A 20,869-nucleotide genomic window follows, 5' to 3' on the forward strand; every position below is an offset into this window, starting at 1 on the left:
AACAAAAAAAGAGCCACCATGATTTAACAACCATGTAAGAGAAGCAGTGAGAGATAAAAAGAGATCTTTTAAAATGTGGAAGTCAAATCCTAGTGAGGTAAATAGAAAGGAGCATAAACACTGCCAAATTAAATGTAAAAATGTAATAAGAAAGCCAAAAAGGAGTTTGAAGAACAGCTTGCCAAAAATTCAAAAGGTAATAACAAAATGTTTTTTAAGTACATCAGAAGCAGGAAGCCTGCTAAACAACCAGTGGGGCCCCTAGATGCTCGAGATACAAAAGGAGCACTTAAAGACTATAAAGTCATCGCAGAGAAACTAAATGAATTCTTTGCTTCAGTCTTCACGACTGAGGATGTTAGGGAGATTCCCAAACCTGAGCCGTCTTTTGTAGGTGACAAATCTGAGGAATTGTCACAGATTGAAGTGTCCTTAGAGGAGGTTTTGGAATTAATTGAGAAACTTAACAGGAACAAGCCACTGGGACCAGATGGCATTCACCCAAGAGTTCTGAAAGAACTCAAATGTGAAATTGCGAAACTATTAACTATGGTTTGTAACCTGTCCTTTAAATCAGCTTCTGTACCCAATGACTGGAAGATAGCTAATGTAATTCCAATATTTAAAAAGGGCTCTAGAGGTGATCCTGGCAATTACAGACTGGTAAGTCTAACGTCAGTACCAGGCAAATTAGTTGAAACAATAGTAAAGAATAAAATTGTCAGACACATAGAAGAACATAAATTGTTGCGCAAAAGTCAGCATGATTTCTGTAAAGGGAGATCATGTCTTACTAATCTATTAGAGTTCTTTGAAGGGGTCAACAAGCATGTGGACAAGGGGGATCCCGTGAACACAGTGTACTTAGATTTCCAGAAAGCCTTTGACAAAGTCCCTCACCAAAGGCTCCTACGTAAATTAAGTTGTCATGGGATAAGAGGGAAGATCCTTTCATGGATTGAGAACTGGTTAAAGGACAGGGATCAAAGAGTAGGAATAAATGATAAATTTTCAGAATTGAGAGGGGTAACTAGTGGTGTTCCCCAATGGTCAGTCCCAGGACCAATCCTATTCAACTTATTCATAAATGATCTGGAGAAAGGAGTAAACAGTGAGGTGGCAAAGTTTGCAGATGATGCTAAACTGCTCAAGATAGTTAAGACCAAAGCAAACTGTGAAGAACTTCAAAAAGATCTCACAGAACTAAGTGATTGGGCAACAAAATGGCAAATGAAATTTAATGTGGATAAATGTAATGTAACCCTTCTGCCCGTCAGAGTTGGCAGCAACAAGGGCCGGGTTCAATATCTAGGGGATCCATTCCAATAACACAATGCAAACCGGCTCGAGCCCCCACCCAGTGACCTGGGACAAATATATACCACCCCCGCTGGGCGCCTCCAAGAGGCAATACTTCCCCTCTCGCAAGCACATAGTCTGAGTGTAGCAAAAGCCTTTTAATAACAGAGAGAAACAATGTGGCATTATGTTGGGGAAACACCACCAACAGGATTCATAACACAATCCATGAGCAAAAAAAACCCACCCCAAGCAAATTGGGGCATGCCCCTTTCCCTTTGGTTCTTGAGTCCAGCAACCCCAAATCACCCAAAGTCCCAAAAGTCCAATGACCCAAAAGTCTCTGTCCCTGGTCAGGGCAGCCCCAGAGTTCAAAAGTTTATCTGCGGAGCTTTACCTCCCAACCTGGGCGGAGATGGGACGGGGGTAAGAGGCACCTTACATGATCTGAACCTGACCGCCCTATAGCAGCGCTCCGCTCCGCCAGCCGCCCCACGAACTCCTTCGCTCAGCTGCGCTCCGCTCCGCCAGCCGCCCCACGAACTCCTTCGCTCAGCTCCGCTCCGCTCCACGGCCCGCAAGCAGCTCCTGCCATCCACGAACTGCTCCGCGTCAAACTGCTTCACCAGCCTGTCCACAAGGCACTCCAGCCATCCCGCAAACTGCTCCACAATATATCTTCAGGCTCCCCCACTACTTAACACAACACTCAGTGATTTCAGCTCTTAGGTGAATTCAGCTTGTAGTAGGGGAGCCCCAGTGCTGGTGCACTGTTAGCCCAAAGTGAGCAGCCTATAACTAGACTTCTAATGAAATCAAAATTAGCTCTGATATTCCACAGTGGAGAGAGGAGGAAGTGCAATTAGCATGTAAGGCCCTCACCAAGGGGCCCATACCACCAAGTATTAATACTTGTCCCCAGCCTCTCTCCATTCACAGACTTTTGGAACCCATGACCCTTGCCTAGCGAGTGCTACTTAGTTGATGGTGAATCCCTCCATCATAACAAAAGGCCACGTACAGTTCCAAGCACAGTTCCCATAATCAGGGTAATAACAATTTATTCTTCCTGCCCCAATAACAGAGACACTGGGGATCCCACAGCAGCCAAAGTGACCATTTGGGCAGCTATGGTCTCATTCTAGGCGGGGTGGGTGTGCCTATGCAAATGAGATCGGCCCCTGATTTTCTTTTCCACAACTTGCCACACCTCACCACCAGATGTCAGGGTGGAGCTCATCCTGACACTGCTTACAGTAAAATAATGCACATTGGAAAAAATAACCCCAAGTATACATACAATATGATGGGGGCTAATTTAGCTGCAACTAGTCAGGAGAAAGATCTTGGAGTCATCATGGATAGTTCTCTGTAGACGTCCACGCAGTGTGCAGCAGCAGTCAAAAAAGCAAACGGGATGTTAGGAATCATTAAAAAAGGGATAGAAAATAAGACGGAGAATATCTTATTGCCCTTATATAAATCCATGGTACGCCCACATCTTGAATACTGCATACAGATGTGGTCCCCTCATCTCAAAAAAGATATACTGGCATTAGAAAAGGTTCAGAAAAGGGCAACTAAAATGATTAGGGGTTTGGAATGGGTCCCATATGAGGAGAGATTAAAGAGGCTAGGACTTTTCAGCTTGGAAAAGAGGAGACTAAGGGGGGATATGATAGAGGTATATAAAATCATGAGTGATGTGGAAAAAGTGAATAAGGAAAAGTTATTTACTTGTTCCCATAATATAAGAACTAGGGGCCACCAAATGAAATTAATGGGCAGCAGGTTTAAGACAAATAAAAGGAAGTTCTTCTTCACACAGCGCGCAGTCAACCTGTGGAACTCCTTGCCTGAGGAGATTGTGAAGGCTAGGACTATAACAGGGTTTAAAAGAGAACTGGATAAATTCATGGAGGTTAAGCCCATTAATGGCTATTAGCCAGGATGGGTAAGGAATGGTGTCCTAGCCTCTGTTTGTCAGAGGGTGGAGATGGATGGCAGGAGACAGATCACTTGATCATTACCTGTTAGGTTCACTCCCTCTGGGGCACCTGGCATTGGCCACTGTCGGTAGACAGCATACTGGGCTAGATGGACCTTTGGTCTGACCCAGTATGGCCATTCTTATGTTCTTATCCTTTCAGCAAAAGTGTACAGTGCATGGACATTGCACAACTTCTAGCAACGAGCTTAAAAGAGCATAACAGTTGTAGCTGAAAGAGCACTTTCAAGCAAATTGAGAAGGGGGTGGGAGAAAAACAGCCCATCTAACCTGTTTTAGGAAATGATGGATGAAATTCACTCTTAGCAACACACCCACAGAGCCAGAACATTTTGCCTCCATATGGGTACAGCAGAAGAGCGTTGGAAGGTGAGCTCCATCCTCACCAAACCAGGGCCAGGATTCAGGACTCCTACCCACAGCTTCTGCTCCAGCCTAGGGCCTGGGATAATGGCCACGGCCACACTCCACACAACTCCCAGTTGTGCAAGGTACCAGATCCATGGACCCTCCCCTGACCAACGCCTAGATCCTCCCTGGCTCAATCCCAAAGCAGACTCTTCAGGGCCAGCACAGAAGCCATGTGTGTGAGACACAAGGAGAGTACAGGCACCCCTTCCAGCCATTCAGCTGGTCCCCCCCAACCTCATGCAGTCTCTGTGCAGGGTTTGCCTTGCACCAGTCCTTCACACCAGGAGTGGATTCTTTTGACAAGAAGTTCAGCTCAACTACTCAAAACCTAAAGATTACCTCCATTCCTTATATTTTCAGTGCTGCACATAATGTTCTCTTAAACCAGCGCTTACATTTAAGTCACTGAGCCAAATTCAGCCCTAGTGTGAGCAACACAAGTCCTTTGGCTTACATGAGGGTGGAATTTGAACCAGTAGAAAAACTTATAATAAATTTGAAGGGGTCAGATGCATGCTATCTGACCTTAAGAACATGCATTACCACAGATGCCTAAAAATTTCATGCACCTAAGTTTGAAAATTTCACCCCTAGTTCTTTTTTATTTTCCACAGTTTTTTACTTCTCTTTAACTTTAATATATATTTGGCAGTTTTTTGGTGGGGGGGAGGTTCCTCCCTAATTAAGATCTTTTTGAGGGCACCTTATCTGTCTTGTTTTCAAGAGAGTTGAGACAAGTTTCCAAACCTTCTGCTGCAACAAAAAGTTATTTAAAAGTAATTTGAGAGGCAGATGTAGAAGCTAATTGTTTGGTACTGTTTCTCAGACAACTGAACCGCCTCCATAATTGTAGTTGATTTCAGAGAAGGTGATGGTGGCTGTGAAACAAGAGGGACTCCTGTTCACAATTTCCATCCCATGTGGAAACACTGATGTGTCTGCCATTAAAAACACATCACCCTATTGTATTTTGGTTTGGTTTGTCTATGTCTAGCAGGCATTGCATACATATAATGTACCTGGGTTTTTTTCTGATCAGAGCCGAAAAGAAAGCAATATCATAGACATCAAGATGCAAAATCATTCCAATGCTAACATTGTCTGAATATGGTCTTCCCATAGAAGGATAAAAAAAATTCCTGGCCATCAAAGGTCAAAACATTTTTAAAGGGGAAAAAACCATAATCCTCCACTACTACAAGTAAAACAATTTCCCTAGCTAAAACACCAGCTCTCATTGGCATTTGGAGCTACTCTTAGAAAAAGATTCTTCAATTTACAAAGGCACATTAAGGGGGGGAAAAACCATTATACCAGATGTAACTAATTCAGATAACAGCGAAAACTAATTCAGAATAGAAACTCCAAGTCTATGGTCAGGGGTTAAAAGAACACCCTTCCGATTAGTTACAAGGGAATATAATGAAATACACTTCTCCAATTAAAGGAAGAGAGAAGTAAAACTGCACTCAGATACTCTCAGACCTAGTTAAAGATTCAATTAAAAGCTTTGCCAGAGGCTTCAGGCTAGTTGCTTATATAGCAGGGTTCACTCCACTCTGCTGAACATGTGTATGAGGTCATTAGGAAGACTAGTGAAGAGGTAGGTGTCACAGTGCCTTTGTGATAACACCACCCTACTTTATGTCTTCATCTTGTCTGACTGAAGATCAGAGGACTGGACTGATGGAAAGGTGTTTTCCCTGGAATTTGCTCCCCTTACCCTATCCTCCCACTGACTCTGGCAGAATCCAGATTAGTTAACTTTTGGGGCACACAACAAATCTCGTCTTGTTTTCCAGGCTTTTGGTGATGGTTTGAGGACTGTGGGTGTTTTGATGTGGTGGTGGGGGGAACTATTTATTATTAGGGTAGAGTGTTACTTTACTCTGGGTGCTTTTACTCAGCACTCCCATGTGCATGTGCACAATACTCTTGCCACTTTCCATATACAAATGGATTTTGTTCCTGCAAGGCCCATGATGGGGGGGAGAGGGACATGAAATTTCACCCTATATATATATGGTTTTCCTGTTTTGAAAGCATTATGTCAGAAGGGGCTATACTGTTGTTGTTTCACCATCATGTCATCATGTCACTTTCTAGTCATCTGCTGGCAGTGTCAAGTCCTGTATTTCTCTTAGACATTTTCCTTGTTTAGTATTAAATGTTGGAGGAATCAGTCAAGAAGGTAATTTTAAATGTAATTTTTATTTTCAATAGGCTTCAAAATTACAGAAAGAAAATTTCTCAAATGCTGGAACAAGTCTCTAAACTATATAACCTGAAAAAGAAAGTGGTGTTTGAAAAAAATAAGAATGCATTTTATTTATAAAGTGCTCTAATCTAGAGGCATCCATAAAAAACAGCAACATAGTGATTGCTACAGACTCCAGCAGAACTTATATTTGAGCTAAATATATTTTGAGGGTATCTTAAGATGTGGATATGCCATACTCGTTCTAATAATTAAACAACAGAAAACATTATAGGAAGGAGGATAGTAAACTGACCTAGAAAATTAACCCTTGCATCTGGGGACACAAACAGCTATATCAATGAATCTGTAATGGGCTAGGTCATAGAGGTCTTTTAGTGTCTGTTGACGTGGGGGGAGGAGGGGTCCTCCACCACAGAATCATAGGAGTTTAGGTCTGGAAAGGACCTCAACAGGTCATCTAGTTCAATCCCCTGCACAGAGGCAGGGCTAAATATTATCTAGACCATCCTTGACAGGTGTTTGTCTAACCTGTTCTTAAAAACTTCCAGTGATGAGATTCCACAACCTTCCTAGATAATTTGTTCCAGTGCTTAACTACCCTGACAGGAAGTTTTCCCTAATGTCTACTCTGAATCTCCATTGCTGCAATTTAAGCCCATTACTTCTTGTCCTGTCCTCAGATAATAAGGAGAACTATTTATTACCTTTTTCTTTAGTTTATAACAACCTTTTATGTACTTTATGTATGTACTTTATGTATGGGATCAGATGATTAACAGACTGCTGATTGGACACCACTGAGTATAAAGCTTCCTCTTCCTGATCCCTTGTCTGAGCACCTAGTTGCTAGGCTTGTGGCTACCTAGACCTCTGAGAGCAAGTCCTTGCCTGGTTCCTGCTAACTTGCCTTGTTCCTGTCTCCTCACCCTTACCATCATTGTTGATGCTGGTGTTGACCCTTTGGGTGGCCACAGCCTTGACTCTTCTCCTGGCTCTGGCCACTAGATCCTACAGCCCACTTTATGGCCCTGACACTTACAGAGAGAAAAGGGAACCTATAAATAAACCTAAACCCCAGATAGGGTTTGCTTTATGCATAATCTGGACCTCCTGTGAACTTTCTCTCCTGCGATTCAGACCTCAGGATAGTGTCAGCAGAGGAAAAGGCATTGTGTGTGAAAGACACTAGCTGACACCTTGTTTGTTTATTCTCTGCTTGATATAATCAAATTACTTTAGATCTTGCATGTGCACCACAAACTCAGATTCGGGGTGCAGAACTCATTTTAAAATATGCAAGTGAAATGTGTAGAAAATTAATTAGCTTATTCAGTGGTGCTAGAAACTAAGCTGGACAAAAAAGGCAAAAAAAATGGTTGAAAATGTGTCATTTTGTCATTGTTCACAATGGGATCTGCTGGGTGCTGAGCACTGTGGAAAATCAGGCTTTTCATACCTCAAAAGGTATTGTAAGGATTCCACATCCAAACATTACAGTGACTTTAACTATATATATATATAAACAGGCAAGTCTAAATAAGCCCGAGAAGGAAGAGGAGCACTTCATTGTCACAAGTAGGTGTCAGTCAGTCGTTGAGATGCTAGAAAGGAACTGCTATTAGTTAACTGGATTTACATGAGCTCTTTGAATTAAGTCTATGAATTCTTGCTGAAATCCACAGACACAGATACACACACACTTCTCCGAAAGAATCACTGTATGACTATTTTACCTTGTCCGGTAGTAAATCAGCACATGAACTGGGAGGTGAGGATCTGTTCAGCCAAGAGCTGTGACTGTTAAAAATTTCATGGGCTCAAACAGACCTTAGGTACACAATGCGTGGGAACATGCAAAGCCATTTTTGACCCATGTTTGTTTGGTCAGCTTAAAATGATCACTGTGTTCCTCTAGACAATTTGTACGGTAAGGAAGGACTGTCAGATTTGAGATGGTTTGCATAATCCTAGGGTCAACATGATTGTCAACAGAGCTAACTAAAAAGTCAAAGATAGGACAGGACACTTCAGGTATTTTCTACATTCCTATACTTCAGTATATGAAACAGTTTAGCACACAGAATATTCTGCTCCCACAACAATATGTTGTTGTTTTTTTAAATAACCAGTGACTTTTTTCAGTTATATTTTTTTTAAGTTTATATCAATGTTTTTTTTGCTATTGGCCTTTGGGATCAGTTTGTTTGTTTCTACATCCTGTCATATTTTCGGTTGTTTACAAAACTGAAAATGCCCAGAAGCTGGGTTTTTTCTTCCTTTTCGTCATCCTTTTCTTCCCAAAGCTGTGCAATGGAAGGTTCATGCCTGCAGCTCTAAAGTCTTGATGCCAACCAAGCTTCTTCCAACAGCAACATCTGAGTCTCTGGATGACTCCTACTTAGAATTTATGTAGCACTTTTATGTTCAAAGCTCTGCACAGACATTCATTAATTAACTTTCACACCTGTATGAGGTGAGCATGGTCAGGGTTATCCCTATTTTACATCTGGGGGAAAAAAACAGAGATGATGTGACTTTCTCAAGGACAAACAGCTACTGAGTAGCAGAGCCAGGATCAGAACTGACTAGTTCCTGAATCCCAGCACTGTGTCCATTTCACCAGATGACAGCACTAGAGCTAGTTGAGATTCTTTGACCATTTTTTTCTCCTAGCAAAATATCATTCTGTCGAAATTGACATTTTCCTGGGGAAAATGTCAATCTCAACCAAGATTTTTGATGTTCTGATCAGGAGAATGGAAATTAAAAAAAACCCAACAACTTGTTTTGACATGTTACATCATTTCATTTTTCATATTGAAAATGTCCAAAAAATCCATTTTGACATTTCTGATTACCAAATTTTCAGAATTTTTAATTTTGTGAAAATTTTGATATTATGACTTTTCATTCTAATTCAGAATGGAAAATAATTTCAAAATCTCAATTTCCCACAGAAGGAAAAGTCTGCATTAACTTTCATGCTAAAGTCCTACAGGGCTGCTACTCTGAAACATCCTACTCTCAGTTACAGTCGTGTGAATCTGTAGTAACTTCACTGGAGTCACTCCAGTTTTACACCTGGGTACACGCTGAAAATACAATCTACCCATTTATAATTTTACTCTTAAGCTTTCCTACTGATTTATTCACTGGCTACTCTGCTGCTTGTGTTGTGCTGCAGCAATAGAATGGCTCTCGGCTCACGCTGGCCCTGTTTCAGCAAGGTAGTTCAGCGTATGTATGTTTCTAAACAATTTGCCTTCCGTAGGGCTGCTCGCATGCTTAACTACCTTGTTCAAGCAGAGCCACTTTCACTGGATGGAAATAGATTCCCTCTTGCTAAAAGTCGGTCCATTTAGTGCTCTTGATTTATGAGAAAGGGCCATAAATAAGCGGATTCCACTCCAATTGAAGCTAATGTCAAACCAGGAGCCTGGTCTACCCTATGTTTTCCCAGCATAGCTGTGCCAGCAAAATCCCTAGCAGAGGTGTAATTATGTCAGCAAAACTGTCCTTTTGACAGGATAAACTTATTTTGTTCAGGAAACTGGTTTAACCTATATCCACAAAAGCACTCTTTTGCCAGTATAAGCTGTGTCTCCACAAGGAGGGTTTGCCAGTATAGTTACAGCTTCCTAGCATAGACAAGGCCCATCATTGATAGCAACAGGAGCAGGCCCCGATACTGAATTTAAGTCTGTGTTGGCACCACATTCTCTATAGCAAATTAAAAGATCTTCCATGTGGGGGAAAAATATTAAAGTTCTTCATGAAGTGTTCAGGGCATAGCATAGGATTTTAGCCACAATTCCTAGCATCACCGGGGAGTCCTGTAGTTAAACTGACACTCAGCTCTTGGAAAAATCAATCAGCATCTATGTTTTCTGCACAAGCAATGCCTCTGAATCACTTCCTGGCGTTGCCTCATTTCTGAGGTTATCTTAACAAAGTGGAGAAAACTCTGCATTCATTGGATTAGACTCCTCTCTGTTACAATGGTGTAAATCTGGAGTAACTTCATTGGAGTCACTCCAGATTTACACTTGTATAAGCGAGAAGAGAAGCTAACCATTTATAATTTTTTACATTTCTATGTTTTACTCTATCATTTAAACTGTGAACTTCATTACTAGAAATGAAGGTTACAGTTTCTGTTTCACAGCTGGTATGCTTAAAATCAGCCAAATATACTGGGTTTCTGTAGAGTTACATCGGGAATGAATTTTGCCCCTATGCATGGTCCCTTCTGGCCTTTGTATCTATTGAACTAATATTGAACAAGCAAACAAAAGACATAATGGTATTCTGAAAAATAACTTTGTACCCTTTTGTAACAGAAAGGAAGACTGAATTGTGACCCTACATTTGAACTAGAAGAAATGATTTTAGAGTCCAAACCCCTTCATAAAAAGAAAAAGCGACTTGCAAAAAACAAATCCAAAGATGGAGCAAAAGAAAGCTGTTCACTGGTAAGTCATGGACTATGGGTGTCGTCAGTTAGCATTCCATTTCCTTTCTTTGAAGGATTTGATCAATCGAGTTCAGTTTTAGCATTTCTGGTCCCACTGTTGGTTAATCTGCAGTCCCAAAACACCTCCAAAACAAGGCACAAAGCAATGATTTATTCAGTCATGAAAATAATTTGAGCAACTTTAAGATTTAAAATGCTGAAATATACACCTTTAAAGTAAGAAAATTGCTGCCAATTGGCAAATGCACTTCCCACACATGGATGGAAGAAGTCAGAAGGAGTACTTATCTGCAGCTGGTACTGAGAATGACAAATGTGCAGCACACGAGCTGCATGTTTATAAAAGTTTTAAGGAAAGTCTAAAAGATTTTTCTCCTCTTTACCAGTCTTGATTTATGCATCCCACATCTAAAGGCTCTTTGTATAAAGATCCTAAACTTTGCAAGGAGATAAAAAGTAATCATTTTCCAGGCTCAAATTTTCAATGCAATGATGTTTTATACATTCTGTTGCTGCGTCAGGTGGTTTTGAACGCTCACACATTGTGTTCGTCTTAGAGCCATTAGACTTTAAAATGTTCAAACATTCTTTAAAGGTGAATATCTTCCTTTAAAAAAATTCTGACAGCACAATATATACAGCTTGGAGAATCTGGAAAATGCCTCTTGTTCATATTAATTTGTAAGCTGTTTTGTTCAACACAGGTTCTATTGTTGTGATTTTGTGTACAATTTTCTGTCTCATATAATCAACATATTCATGCTGTTTTTAAAGAATGTACACCTGCAGCAGTGCTTGGAAACTGTGAGGAAAGAATTCATTATATTCAACAGAGAAAAGTAAGTGCATTCCTTAAATGCCCATTTAACATACACAGCTGAAATTAATTTCAAAAGGAGGAGGATTCAGTGCCCCCCCCCCCGCCTCAGTCTTAACAAAAATGATTAATGATCACACCAGGATGAGTTAAAAGCCCTTACATGAAATAAAAGGCTAGACTTTCATTGATTTCCCTGCTGTACTGTCTGTGGTGTAGCAATTTTCTTATTCTTCCGTCTCTGAAAACAAGCAGAATGCTTACAGTGAATGTGTGGTAGAAAGAAGAGGTAAATGTCACTGGCGGTCTCCAGAGAAGCGGTTAACAATTAAGCAAAAGGACTATTATACAAGTAGAACAAAGCCAAAAGAGGTGATAACTCATGAAATTTTAATGAAGTAAGCCGCAGTGTTGCAATGTGGATATTCTTTGTGTACTTGGCCTCCAAAAACCAAGACTCCTTTACTTCTTTTCATCATAACTCAACATTCAGAGAAAAGTGATATCTCTTTACAGCTGGCAGGCATGCCTTAGTGGTCTAAGCATTAGCTAGAACCACTGGAAACAGGTTTGAATCCCAAGAGGGTAGACACCCTCCTTTGTCCTAATAATACATTGGATTCCATGTAGTTTACTGTGTGGGGGGTCTTTTGAGTATAACCATAGAAACTGTAGACCTTGACATTAAAGATCCCGTGGCAATTTTCATAAGAGAAATGGATTACCCCAGTCTCCTTGGCCAAATTTTCCTTTCCCCTGATCTCACTGTTTTGAGTATCAGAGGGGTAGCTGGGTTAGTCTGGATCTGTAAAAGTGGCAAAGAGTCCTGTGGCACCTTATAGACCAACAGACATGTTGGAGCATAAGCTTTCGTGGGTGAATACCCACTTCGTCGGATGCATGTATTCAATGAAGTGGGTATTCACCCACCAAAGCTTATGCTCCAATACATCTGTTAGTCTATAAAGTGCCACAGGACTCTTTGCCTGTTTTCAGTAGTTTCATCTGAAAGTGTCATTAGGCCAGAGAGAGAGCATGCACAAGGATGAATCTGTAGCTTGATGTCACAGATCCACAGGATCGCTGCAATGCACCCAATTTTGGCACAGTCTCAAGGAGGAACCCTTCAGTGTGCCAGACCCTACAGGGGGTCTCACTTTTCCTCCAGGGTAAGACAGGCAGCTTCACTGCCTCCTTGGACTGTACCTCTGAGCCTTCAGGACTCCTGCTTCACACTGTGAATTGCATTCAGCGAGTCTAACTGAGGTAGACTCCTGGTAGATGCTTGTATACTTTTCCTGGGTTAATGCACCTCACCAAGCATTTGCAGTGACATTCAAACAGAATTGTCAAAACAGGCAGATTTATTAACTGGAACACGGTATAGGAAGACCTTAAGGTAGTATACAGAACTGAAGGTTAAAGCATAATCCATCCTGGTTAGCCCAGAGCCCAGACAAGCTGTTCCCTTTGTTCAAGATCTCTGTCTCTCCATCTGACCTCCTTGGTCAGATTCCAGAGGAGAGCCCCGACTCCTTCCAGCAGCCAGCTCTTATCCCCACCTCAGACCTCTCCAATTTTTTGTTCTCCAGCTGGGGACTGTTGGGCAGCATCCCTGCTGAGAGGTGGGGAAATCCAGATCCCTCTGGGTTGTTGGTTACTAGGTGTCAATGACAGTTGGGTTTGCCATTGTTTTCTCAAGTGCTCCCTTGATATGGGGACTAAAGCCCAGACTGCTAGGTGACACTCACATCTATGTCTCTTAGCATGCCCGGAGAGCAAACTGTCCTACTGTGCAATAGTGTGGCATAAAGGGGAAACCGAGGCACACATAGATCTCATAAAAGTATCACAAAAAATCCCCACTTTGTCACACCTAGTGGTCAGACCAGTCACTCCGGAGGTAGGAGACCCAGGATCCACTCCCCAATTCTAATAACTGTACTTTAAAAATTATTTATTTGAAACAGCTTCAACAGGAGAAATTGAGGGATCTCTACATCAGAATATCCTAGCCCAGTGGTTAGGGCACTCACCTGAGAAGTGGTAGATCCATATTCAAATTATTTTCCCCCTCAGGAAGTGGGGGGACTTGCATTGGGGGTCTCCCAGAGCCCAGGTGAGTACACTAACCACAAGGCTAAAAGTTATGAGGGAGTCCTCCTCCCAGCTGTTTTGTGAGAGTTTACTTACAGATACCTGATCCAGTAGGTGAGTGTTGAGCACACTTACCAGATCGGGCCCTGCAGGCATGGTTTGTGCATCACTTTCAGGCTTAGATATCCAGGTGCCTAGAGGGAGGCTTCAGTGCACATGCTCAGAGACAGAATCACGGGTGCCTAGGGAACTTTTATTGCAAAACATTAGGTGCAGAGCAGGTGTAGGCACCTACAGGGTTCTGCGGCAGCTGGACAGAAGTTTTGTGAATCCTGGTAGGGCCAGATTCTGGAATTTAGGCACATAAGGTGGCAGTTAGGCAAATAAGTCCCCTTGCGATTCCAATCCCTAGTCTCTACGCCCTTCTCCCCTTCCCCCCCCATATTTAGAGTCATAGTCTCCGGGTGGATGCCAATGTATCTATTCCAGGATCATACATTAGGGGAGCCCAAAATGTAGTAATTTCACAGATCATATATGATTGATTGTTAAGGTTTGTAACAGGAACAAAAAATAAAAGCCATACTTACAGTATGGGGGACTCTCTCCTGGGAAGCTGTGACTGTGGAAAGGACACGGGGGTCATGATGGAAAATCAGCTGAACATGAGCACCCAGTGCGATGCTGCAGCCAAGAGAGTTAATGTGATCATTGAATACATAAACAGGAATATCAAGCAGAAGCAGGGAGGTTATATTACTTTTGCATTTGGCACTGGTGCCCTGTGTCCATTTCTGGCGTCCACAACTCAAGAAGACATTGATGAATTGGAGAACATTCAGGAGAACAATTAAGGGACTGGACAACATGCCTTATAGTGCAAGACTTAAGGACTTCAGTCTTTTTAGCATCACAGAGAGAAGATTAAGGGTGACTTGATCACAGTTTATAAGTACCTACCTGGGGAACAGAAATCTGATAGCAGACTCCTCTTCAGTCTAACCAACAAAAGAATAACAAAAGCCAATGGAAGTTAAAGATTAGACAAATGTAGACTTGAAATATGGTGCATATTTTTAACTGTGAGGGTAATTAACCATTGGAACAACTTACTGAGAGTTGTGGTAGATTCTCCATCACTGGCCATTTGTAAATCACAATTGGATGTTTTCCTAAAAACTGTGGACTAGTTCAAACAGGAATTGATTCATAGGTCAGACTAAATGATCACAGTGGTGCCTTCTGGCTTCATAATCTAATCTGTGAATGTATAATTTGCAAAATTCTACTGGAGAGCTCACTTGTGGTGAGTAATTCCTTTTTACTTCACTTTATTTCATCAGCCTGAAAATCCTTATTTTTTATCAGCCCATAGATGATAGCTATTTTAATTCTTGCATGTCATGAAAAACAATGACTGAAAAGACTAAATGTTAGACAGACTGTGAGATGGGTGAGTAAACAACAGAGAAAGGAGTAAATTCACTAGAAGAAAAGGAAAATTCTGGAGCGTATCTGCACATCAATCAAATTATCATGTGTTTCAGTCATTGGTTGATTGGCTTGACCGTGTAAAGGGGAGAGACCCACATGTAGGTCTGCAAGAGGCCCTACGTTGTTCTAAGTTAATTGACAGTATTGTTTTGTTTTACTTTCAGCACTGAATTGCATTAGGGCTTCATGTACTTTTCAGAGAACAAGGAAGTTAAATTAAGTTGATAACAGTGAGGAGAGATCAGATTTTGAAACAGAAAGTGAATTAAAGTTTGTGTGAACAGAATCAAAGCAATGACATACAGGAAAGAACAGAGCACAAAGAGAGTAAATCAGCATAGTCCTCAAGATGACTTTCTTCAGAGATTTCCAAACAATGCATTTCCAGCCAGTTTACTGACCCAGATCTTTCAAACCTGCTTGGTTTGAATCTAGTTCTTGTGGTTAGCCACAGATGATGACAGACATAAAATCTTCATATATGTGCAATATCAGATACTATGTGACCGTATTAATTACCCATCGTCACCACTTCCATCCATCCATCATTGTTTTTTTCTATCTTCTCATTCTTCCCCTTACTACCCTTGTTTACATTCATATTAAATTGCAGCTGTAAGTGCTGGTACTGCTACATCATACATAGGTAACTCACCACTGTTTCTTACATGATTATGCATTTTTCTATCAGTTTCTTTGCACACACCAGAACTGCCTTTATAATTCATCTGTTTGAAAATATTTGATTATTACCTCAGGTGAACCTTCACTATAAAAAGCCAAATCCTGCTGTGACTTAAACCTTCTGCCTCATTTACTTCAGTAGCATAGAAACAGGTATAAATCAGGTCAGAATTTAGCATGCATCTTTCAGGTGAAAGGATGGTAAGACCCCAGAACAGATATCTGTGAAAAGCTTCATGAGCTTTCTTATCAGATAATCTTTTCTTGAGCAGTAGGTTCTATGATAATGTGGTACAGTTAAGGTAGGATTAGGGATTCTGCCAGCCTTGCAACACCTTTCCATTTAATCCCCCCAAAATCTAGATCAATTCTGTTTTGTGGATAAACCAAGTCAGTTGTTATTGTCTCTGACATCTGAGAGTATCCCTAGACTGTGTGACTTTCTCTCACCATGTACCTTTCATCCTGCATCAGATATCACACAGCAGAAAATATACAGTATTTATTGTGTTATATTTTTCAGTTTGTGGTTTGACAAGGAACTTTTTGACTACAGTTAAAGGAAGGTCAATGGGACTTTGAGATTCAAGAATGGGCTCTGTAAACTGTCATAACTCTCACCAAAAGTATAACTGTCAACTGACTACATTTTTGCAGTGTTTGCATAGCTAGGATCTAGCAGATCAGAGTTGGCAGAGATGGAATTTGCATGCTGTGTCACATATAACTTTTGCAGATGGCTAGATAAAGGGGGAGGGATAGCTCAGTGGTTTGAGCATTGGCCTGCTAAACCCAGGGTGGTGAGTTCAATCCTTGAGGGGGGCCATTTAGGGATCTGGGGCAAAAATTGGAGATTGGTCCTGCTTTGAGCAGGGGGTTGGACTAGATGACCTCCTGAGGTCCCTTCCCACCCTAACCTTCTATGATTCTAAGATAATCTCCACTGAAAGGAAGTGATTGTGAGTGTTATGAGCACAGTGAACATCAAGAGGGTAGAGTCAGAAAAGACCCAGTATTCCATTCAGATGTGTGGATTCAATTCAATAGACTAATCCTGCAGTACTTCAACAGTTACCAGCTGTGTCTAGCACTGTCCTTTTCCAGTAAAATTGGAGATTACCTTGAAGTTAATTCCTTTTTCTGGACAGCCTTTTAAAATGGCTGCTGAGTCACACACATGTCCTGGACAGCGGTAAGATTTGATGGAGAGGTAGGATGGCATATAAGATGAGAGAGGGCGTTACAGGCTGAGAGTGCAGCGTGAAAGAAGGCCCAGGGTCAGTTGTGGGTGAAGGTGACCTGAGGAGTATCAGGGCATGCAGAGTTGGCACAGGGAAGCAGTGATATGTATTTGTAAACTAGGAATTGGAAATGGAGGAATTGGGCTGATGTTGACTGTTTTTCCTGCACGTTTGGTTTAACTGCACAGGACTCACCAAATAAACAAGTGCATTATGGCCAAGATTTTCAGAAATAGGTGCCTAAGGTTTGGCATCTACATACCTACTTAGGCACCTAAATAAGTGGCCAAATCTTCAAAAATGCTGTTCACTCAGTAGCGTCCACTGATATAAATGGGAAGCAGCACTTTTGAAAATCAGCCCACTTATTTAGGTACTTAAATAATGACGTGGGAGCCTAACTGTAGGCACCCAGATTTAAAACATTGTAGTGAGCAAAAGCAGTAAAATGCGTGACTGAAAGCAGTCTTTTGCAGAAGACTGAATGTACCTAGCTGTAATCAGCATGCAGACATTGATACAGCGTACAGAGTATGGACACTTCCATGTAAGTGCCAAGTATCATGAGAAATAGAAAAAACCCTACTTTTCCAGAGTGTAAAATAACATGATCATTCCCTGAATACAAGGAAAAAACAAATCCTCCTTCCCAAGCTGCAAAATGGCCATGGAGCCACTCCTGAGGCAACAGATAGTTCCTGTGGCACCCCTGCCTTATTATACAGTGAGCAATATCCATGGATCTGCACAGTAGCCAATCTATCAGCCTCACTCCCATTCCTTCCTTGGGACACCCATGTCCCTAACCCCCCTCCCCCTTCTGCCCCCTAACACACACACACACACAATAGCACTTTGGGAGTCCCTACAAAGCTATGCACAGGTGGTGCACACTTTCTCCACAGGCTCCCCAAATCCTCCCTCCCTGTGCAACATAACCAAGGTTTTCAAAAGCAACGAGTGATTTTGTAGGGCTCCATTTTTAATTATGTCCCACTTAAGACTTCTTAGAGGGGCCTACTTATAGGGGGAAGGTGCTCAACTCTTTCTAAAATATCAGGCCCCTGTTTGTTATCTCAAGTTGGGCACCAAAAACCAAGGCAACCTTGGCCTATTACTGCATCAGTTCAGTTTAATTTGGGAACTCTTGAGAGCGCTGACTGTCACGTGCTGTTGGGATGGAGTTTAATATACTTTACTATTTTTTGAATGGGCCAGTGCTCATATAGGCCCATGGCAGAACTGTCACTGGATAAAAGGCTTTATTTTTATTAGCATGCCTATTTCAGCTGAACATGAGCCACAAATTATGGAACTAATTTTACGGGACTGTGATGGGGGGTTTACCCCACATCAACCCTGGAAGGAAGCTCAGAAAGAGCCAATTAGTGTGATAGGCCTCACATGAAGGGAGTAGACTGGAGGAGCAGCCCCAGATTGGAGGGTGAAACTCACTTGAGCAGGTATGGGCTGGGATAAAGCCAGGAAGCTGGCAACAGAAAGGGCTGTTGTGTGGATGTCTTCAGCCCCTCTCTGTGTATTAGAGAGTGAAGGAGGGAACCCAGGAAAAGAGTAGGACCCTGGCCCTGAGGGAAGGGCATACCCCAGAAGGGGAAACCACACAGTGACTTGGCTGGAGGGCTGAGTCACAAAGAGGAATCTACAGCTCCTGGAGCAAAACAGGGGACACCTAGAGTGAGAGAGAGGACATCAGGTGGAGAGACCCCAAGGGGAGGCATCAAACCTGGAAGAGAGCTAATCACCAGAGCAGCCTGGAGGAGGCACAACCTGCAGTGAGAGAGAATCTCATGACAGAGACATTTTCACACTGGTTACCTTCTCCAATACTAGCACTTTGCAGAGCAATTATATATGTGTATGTGTCTAACACAAACCCAAATAAAATGGGCAAATGGGATTTGTGTAGATGTAGTCTAAAGCTGATAACAAGAGTAAATGTTTCCCTTTGTTCTTTAAGAGCTATACTAACATGCCTCAGTTAAAAAAGAGAGACTCTATAAACAATATCAGTATCATGCTTTATTACCCCTTTGTTTTCTCTAGCTAAGACCCACTATCTGAAACATAGATTTCATAGTGATGTTTTGATCCTTTCTGTTGACAAGGTTTTTAAGTCCATAATTCTGTTTCTACTGTTAGGATTTTTATTATTTCTATAAAAAGCCAGTGATAGCTTTACCCCAAACATTTGCAGAAGTATCTGAATTTGTATTCTAACAGTTTTGCCAACAGTTTCTTAAGAAGCTGATTTTGTTTAGTAGAGCCTTAATAAAAGGAATCCCCTAATGCGAAAGCATAGCGGAAAGCTATATTTTCAATTCCTTTCAAAAAAAAATTGTGAAGACAAAATCACGTTGGTGGTTCATGATTTTATTAAATGGGCTGAACACAGATTATTCCTGCTATTCTTCCAATATTATCATCGCTAGAGAAATCTTCACATCTGGCTGCTTCTATTAACAAATGAGAAGGAACCAAAATAGCCAAAAATACAAGAAAAACACAATGGAGGTGGAAGTCTGGGCTAGTGGCTTGGGAAGCAAGAACACCCAGTTCTTATCCTCCATGATCCAAAGAAAGATCTTCTCGGCCACTGACTTCAGTGGCCTTTAGATCAGGCGCTTTGACCTTGGGCAACTCACTCAACTCTCTAACCTCAATTTCCATGCATGCTTAATGCACCTTTGCCTTCCTCACAGAGGTGTCCTGAGGCTTAATAGGGTGATGAGGCAGACTACTGCATCTGGCATAATAGGTGTACATTTGGGCCCCATGAGAGATTCACCCCAAGTGAAGGTAGCTGCATTGCCTCAGCTCTCTAGCATAGTACGTGGAAAAACAGTGCATTCCCTCATAAGTGCTGGAACTGGGGGCGCTGCCGTGCCCCCTGGCTTGAAGTTGTTTTCATTATATACAGGGTTTACAGTTTGGTTCAATGGCTCTCAGCACCCCCAGTATACAAATTGTTCCAGCACCCCTGCATTCTCTGGCCTCATTGCCCAGTTGGTACCGTTCACTTTTTGGTTCCATTGTAAACTTCCTGGTGGCAGGGCCTCTAGCTTAATGCTGAAAGCCTTACATAGATGCTGTGTGATGTAGAACTAATATTAAAAAGCATAGGGTATGGCTCTAATTACTATTATGTAGCTCCTGGCATTATTTGATGAGTTGCTGTCTTGAAGTGGAAATTGTCTTCAAATGAAACGCCAGTCCCTGACCATGCAGCAACTCAATTAAGGGGGAAAGAATTGAGTTTGGATTGGTACTTCTAAATCATTAATGGTGAACACAAATGACTGCACAGAAATGGAGAAGTTCATTGCTAAGGAGCAGTTACTAGTCCTGAGAAGCCAGCCAGACTCAATAATACTTAGCAAGGCATCTTTTTAATTAGGTAAGATGGCTGATGAAGAAAGGCAGGCAGGTCCATTCCAAAAGGAACAAGGAAGAGATTAGTGAGAAGTAGCACAGTGACCTGAAATACTGGGGTGGGGAGAGAGATTTAAGATGAAGCAAGGTCAGCAGAGCATACTTTGAGTGGCAAAAAGAAAGAAAGAAGAAAAAAAGGCGAGCTTTCAGCTATTGTGGTGATGAGTGATATAAATACCTAGATAAACATTACAGAGACATGAAACCCCTATTAAGAAAAGAAAATCCAACCAGGTACAGAATGAATCATTATGAGTATTCAACTCCACTTGAAAACAGGCGCTGTTTTCATCCATTTAATAGCGGCGTACAATAAGGTATGGCACACTGGCCTGCTCATGAAGGTGGTATGGCTCCCGCTACCTTGGGTCACAGGTGTCACTGAACTGTTCCTCCACGATAGGCAGTTCAGAGTCCATATGGGGGAGAAGATGAGTGCTTGGAGACGACAGAGCAATGGGTTACCCTAGGGCTCCGTGCTTTCTCCGACCCTGTTCAACCTTTACATCAATGGCCTGTCAACAATGGAGTCACAAAAGTTCATTTACATAGACGACATCTGTTGCAATACTGAGGACCAGATGTTTCATGAGCTTGATGCCACCTTAAACGGGATGTGATAAAGTTAGCTGACTGCTGTAAGACTTGGTGCCTCCAGCCAAGCGTCATAAAA

At 41.8% G+C, this 20,869-nt stretch overlaps 1 protein-coding gene across 4 annotated transcripts in view; it reads left to right on the forward strand.

Annotated features, from left to right (window-relative positions):
• STK32B (serine/threonine kinase 32B) overlaps window positions 1–20,869 on the forward strand; it is a 251,940-nt gene that overhangs the window by 217,660 nt on the left and 13,411 nt on the right. For 3 of the 4 annotated variants that reach the window (XM_048848883.2, XM_048848886.2, XM_048848882.2), the window contains 2 exons: window positions 10,280–10,411; window positions 11,188–11,252. In XM_048848883.2, the coding sequence (XP_048704840.2) occupies window positions 10,280–10,411; window positions 11,188–11,252 (197 nt within the window). The remainder of the gene's footprint in view (window positions 1–10,279; window positions 10,412–11,187; window positions 11,253–20,869) is intronic. The other variant, XM_048848884.2, reaches the window with a different exon arrangement.

The sequence above is a fragment of the Caretta caretta genome, chromosome 4, assembly GCF_965140235.1.
Source record: "Caretta caretta isolate rCarCar2 chromosome 4, rCarCar1.hap1, whole genome shotgun sequence".
Taxonomy (NCBI): domain Eukaryota; kingdom Metazoa; phylum Chordata; order Testudines; family Cheloniidae; genus Caretta; species Caretta caretta.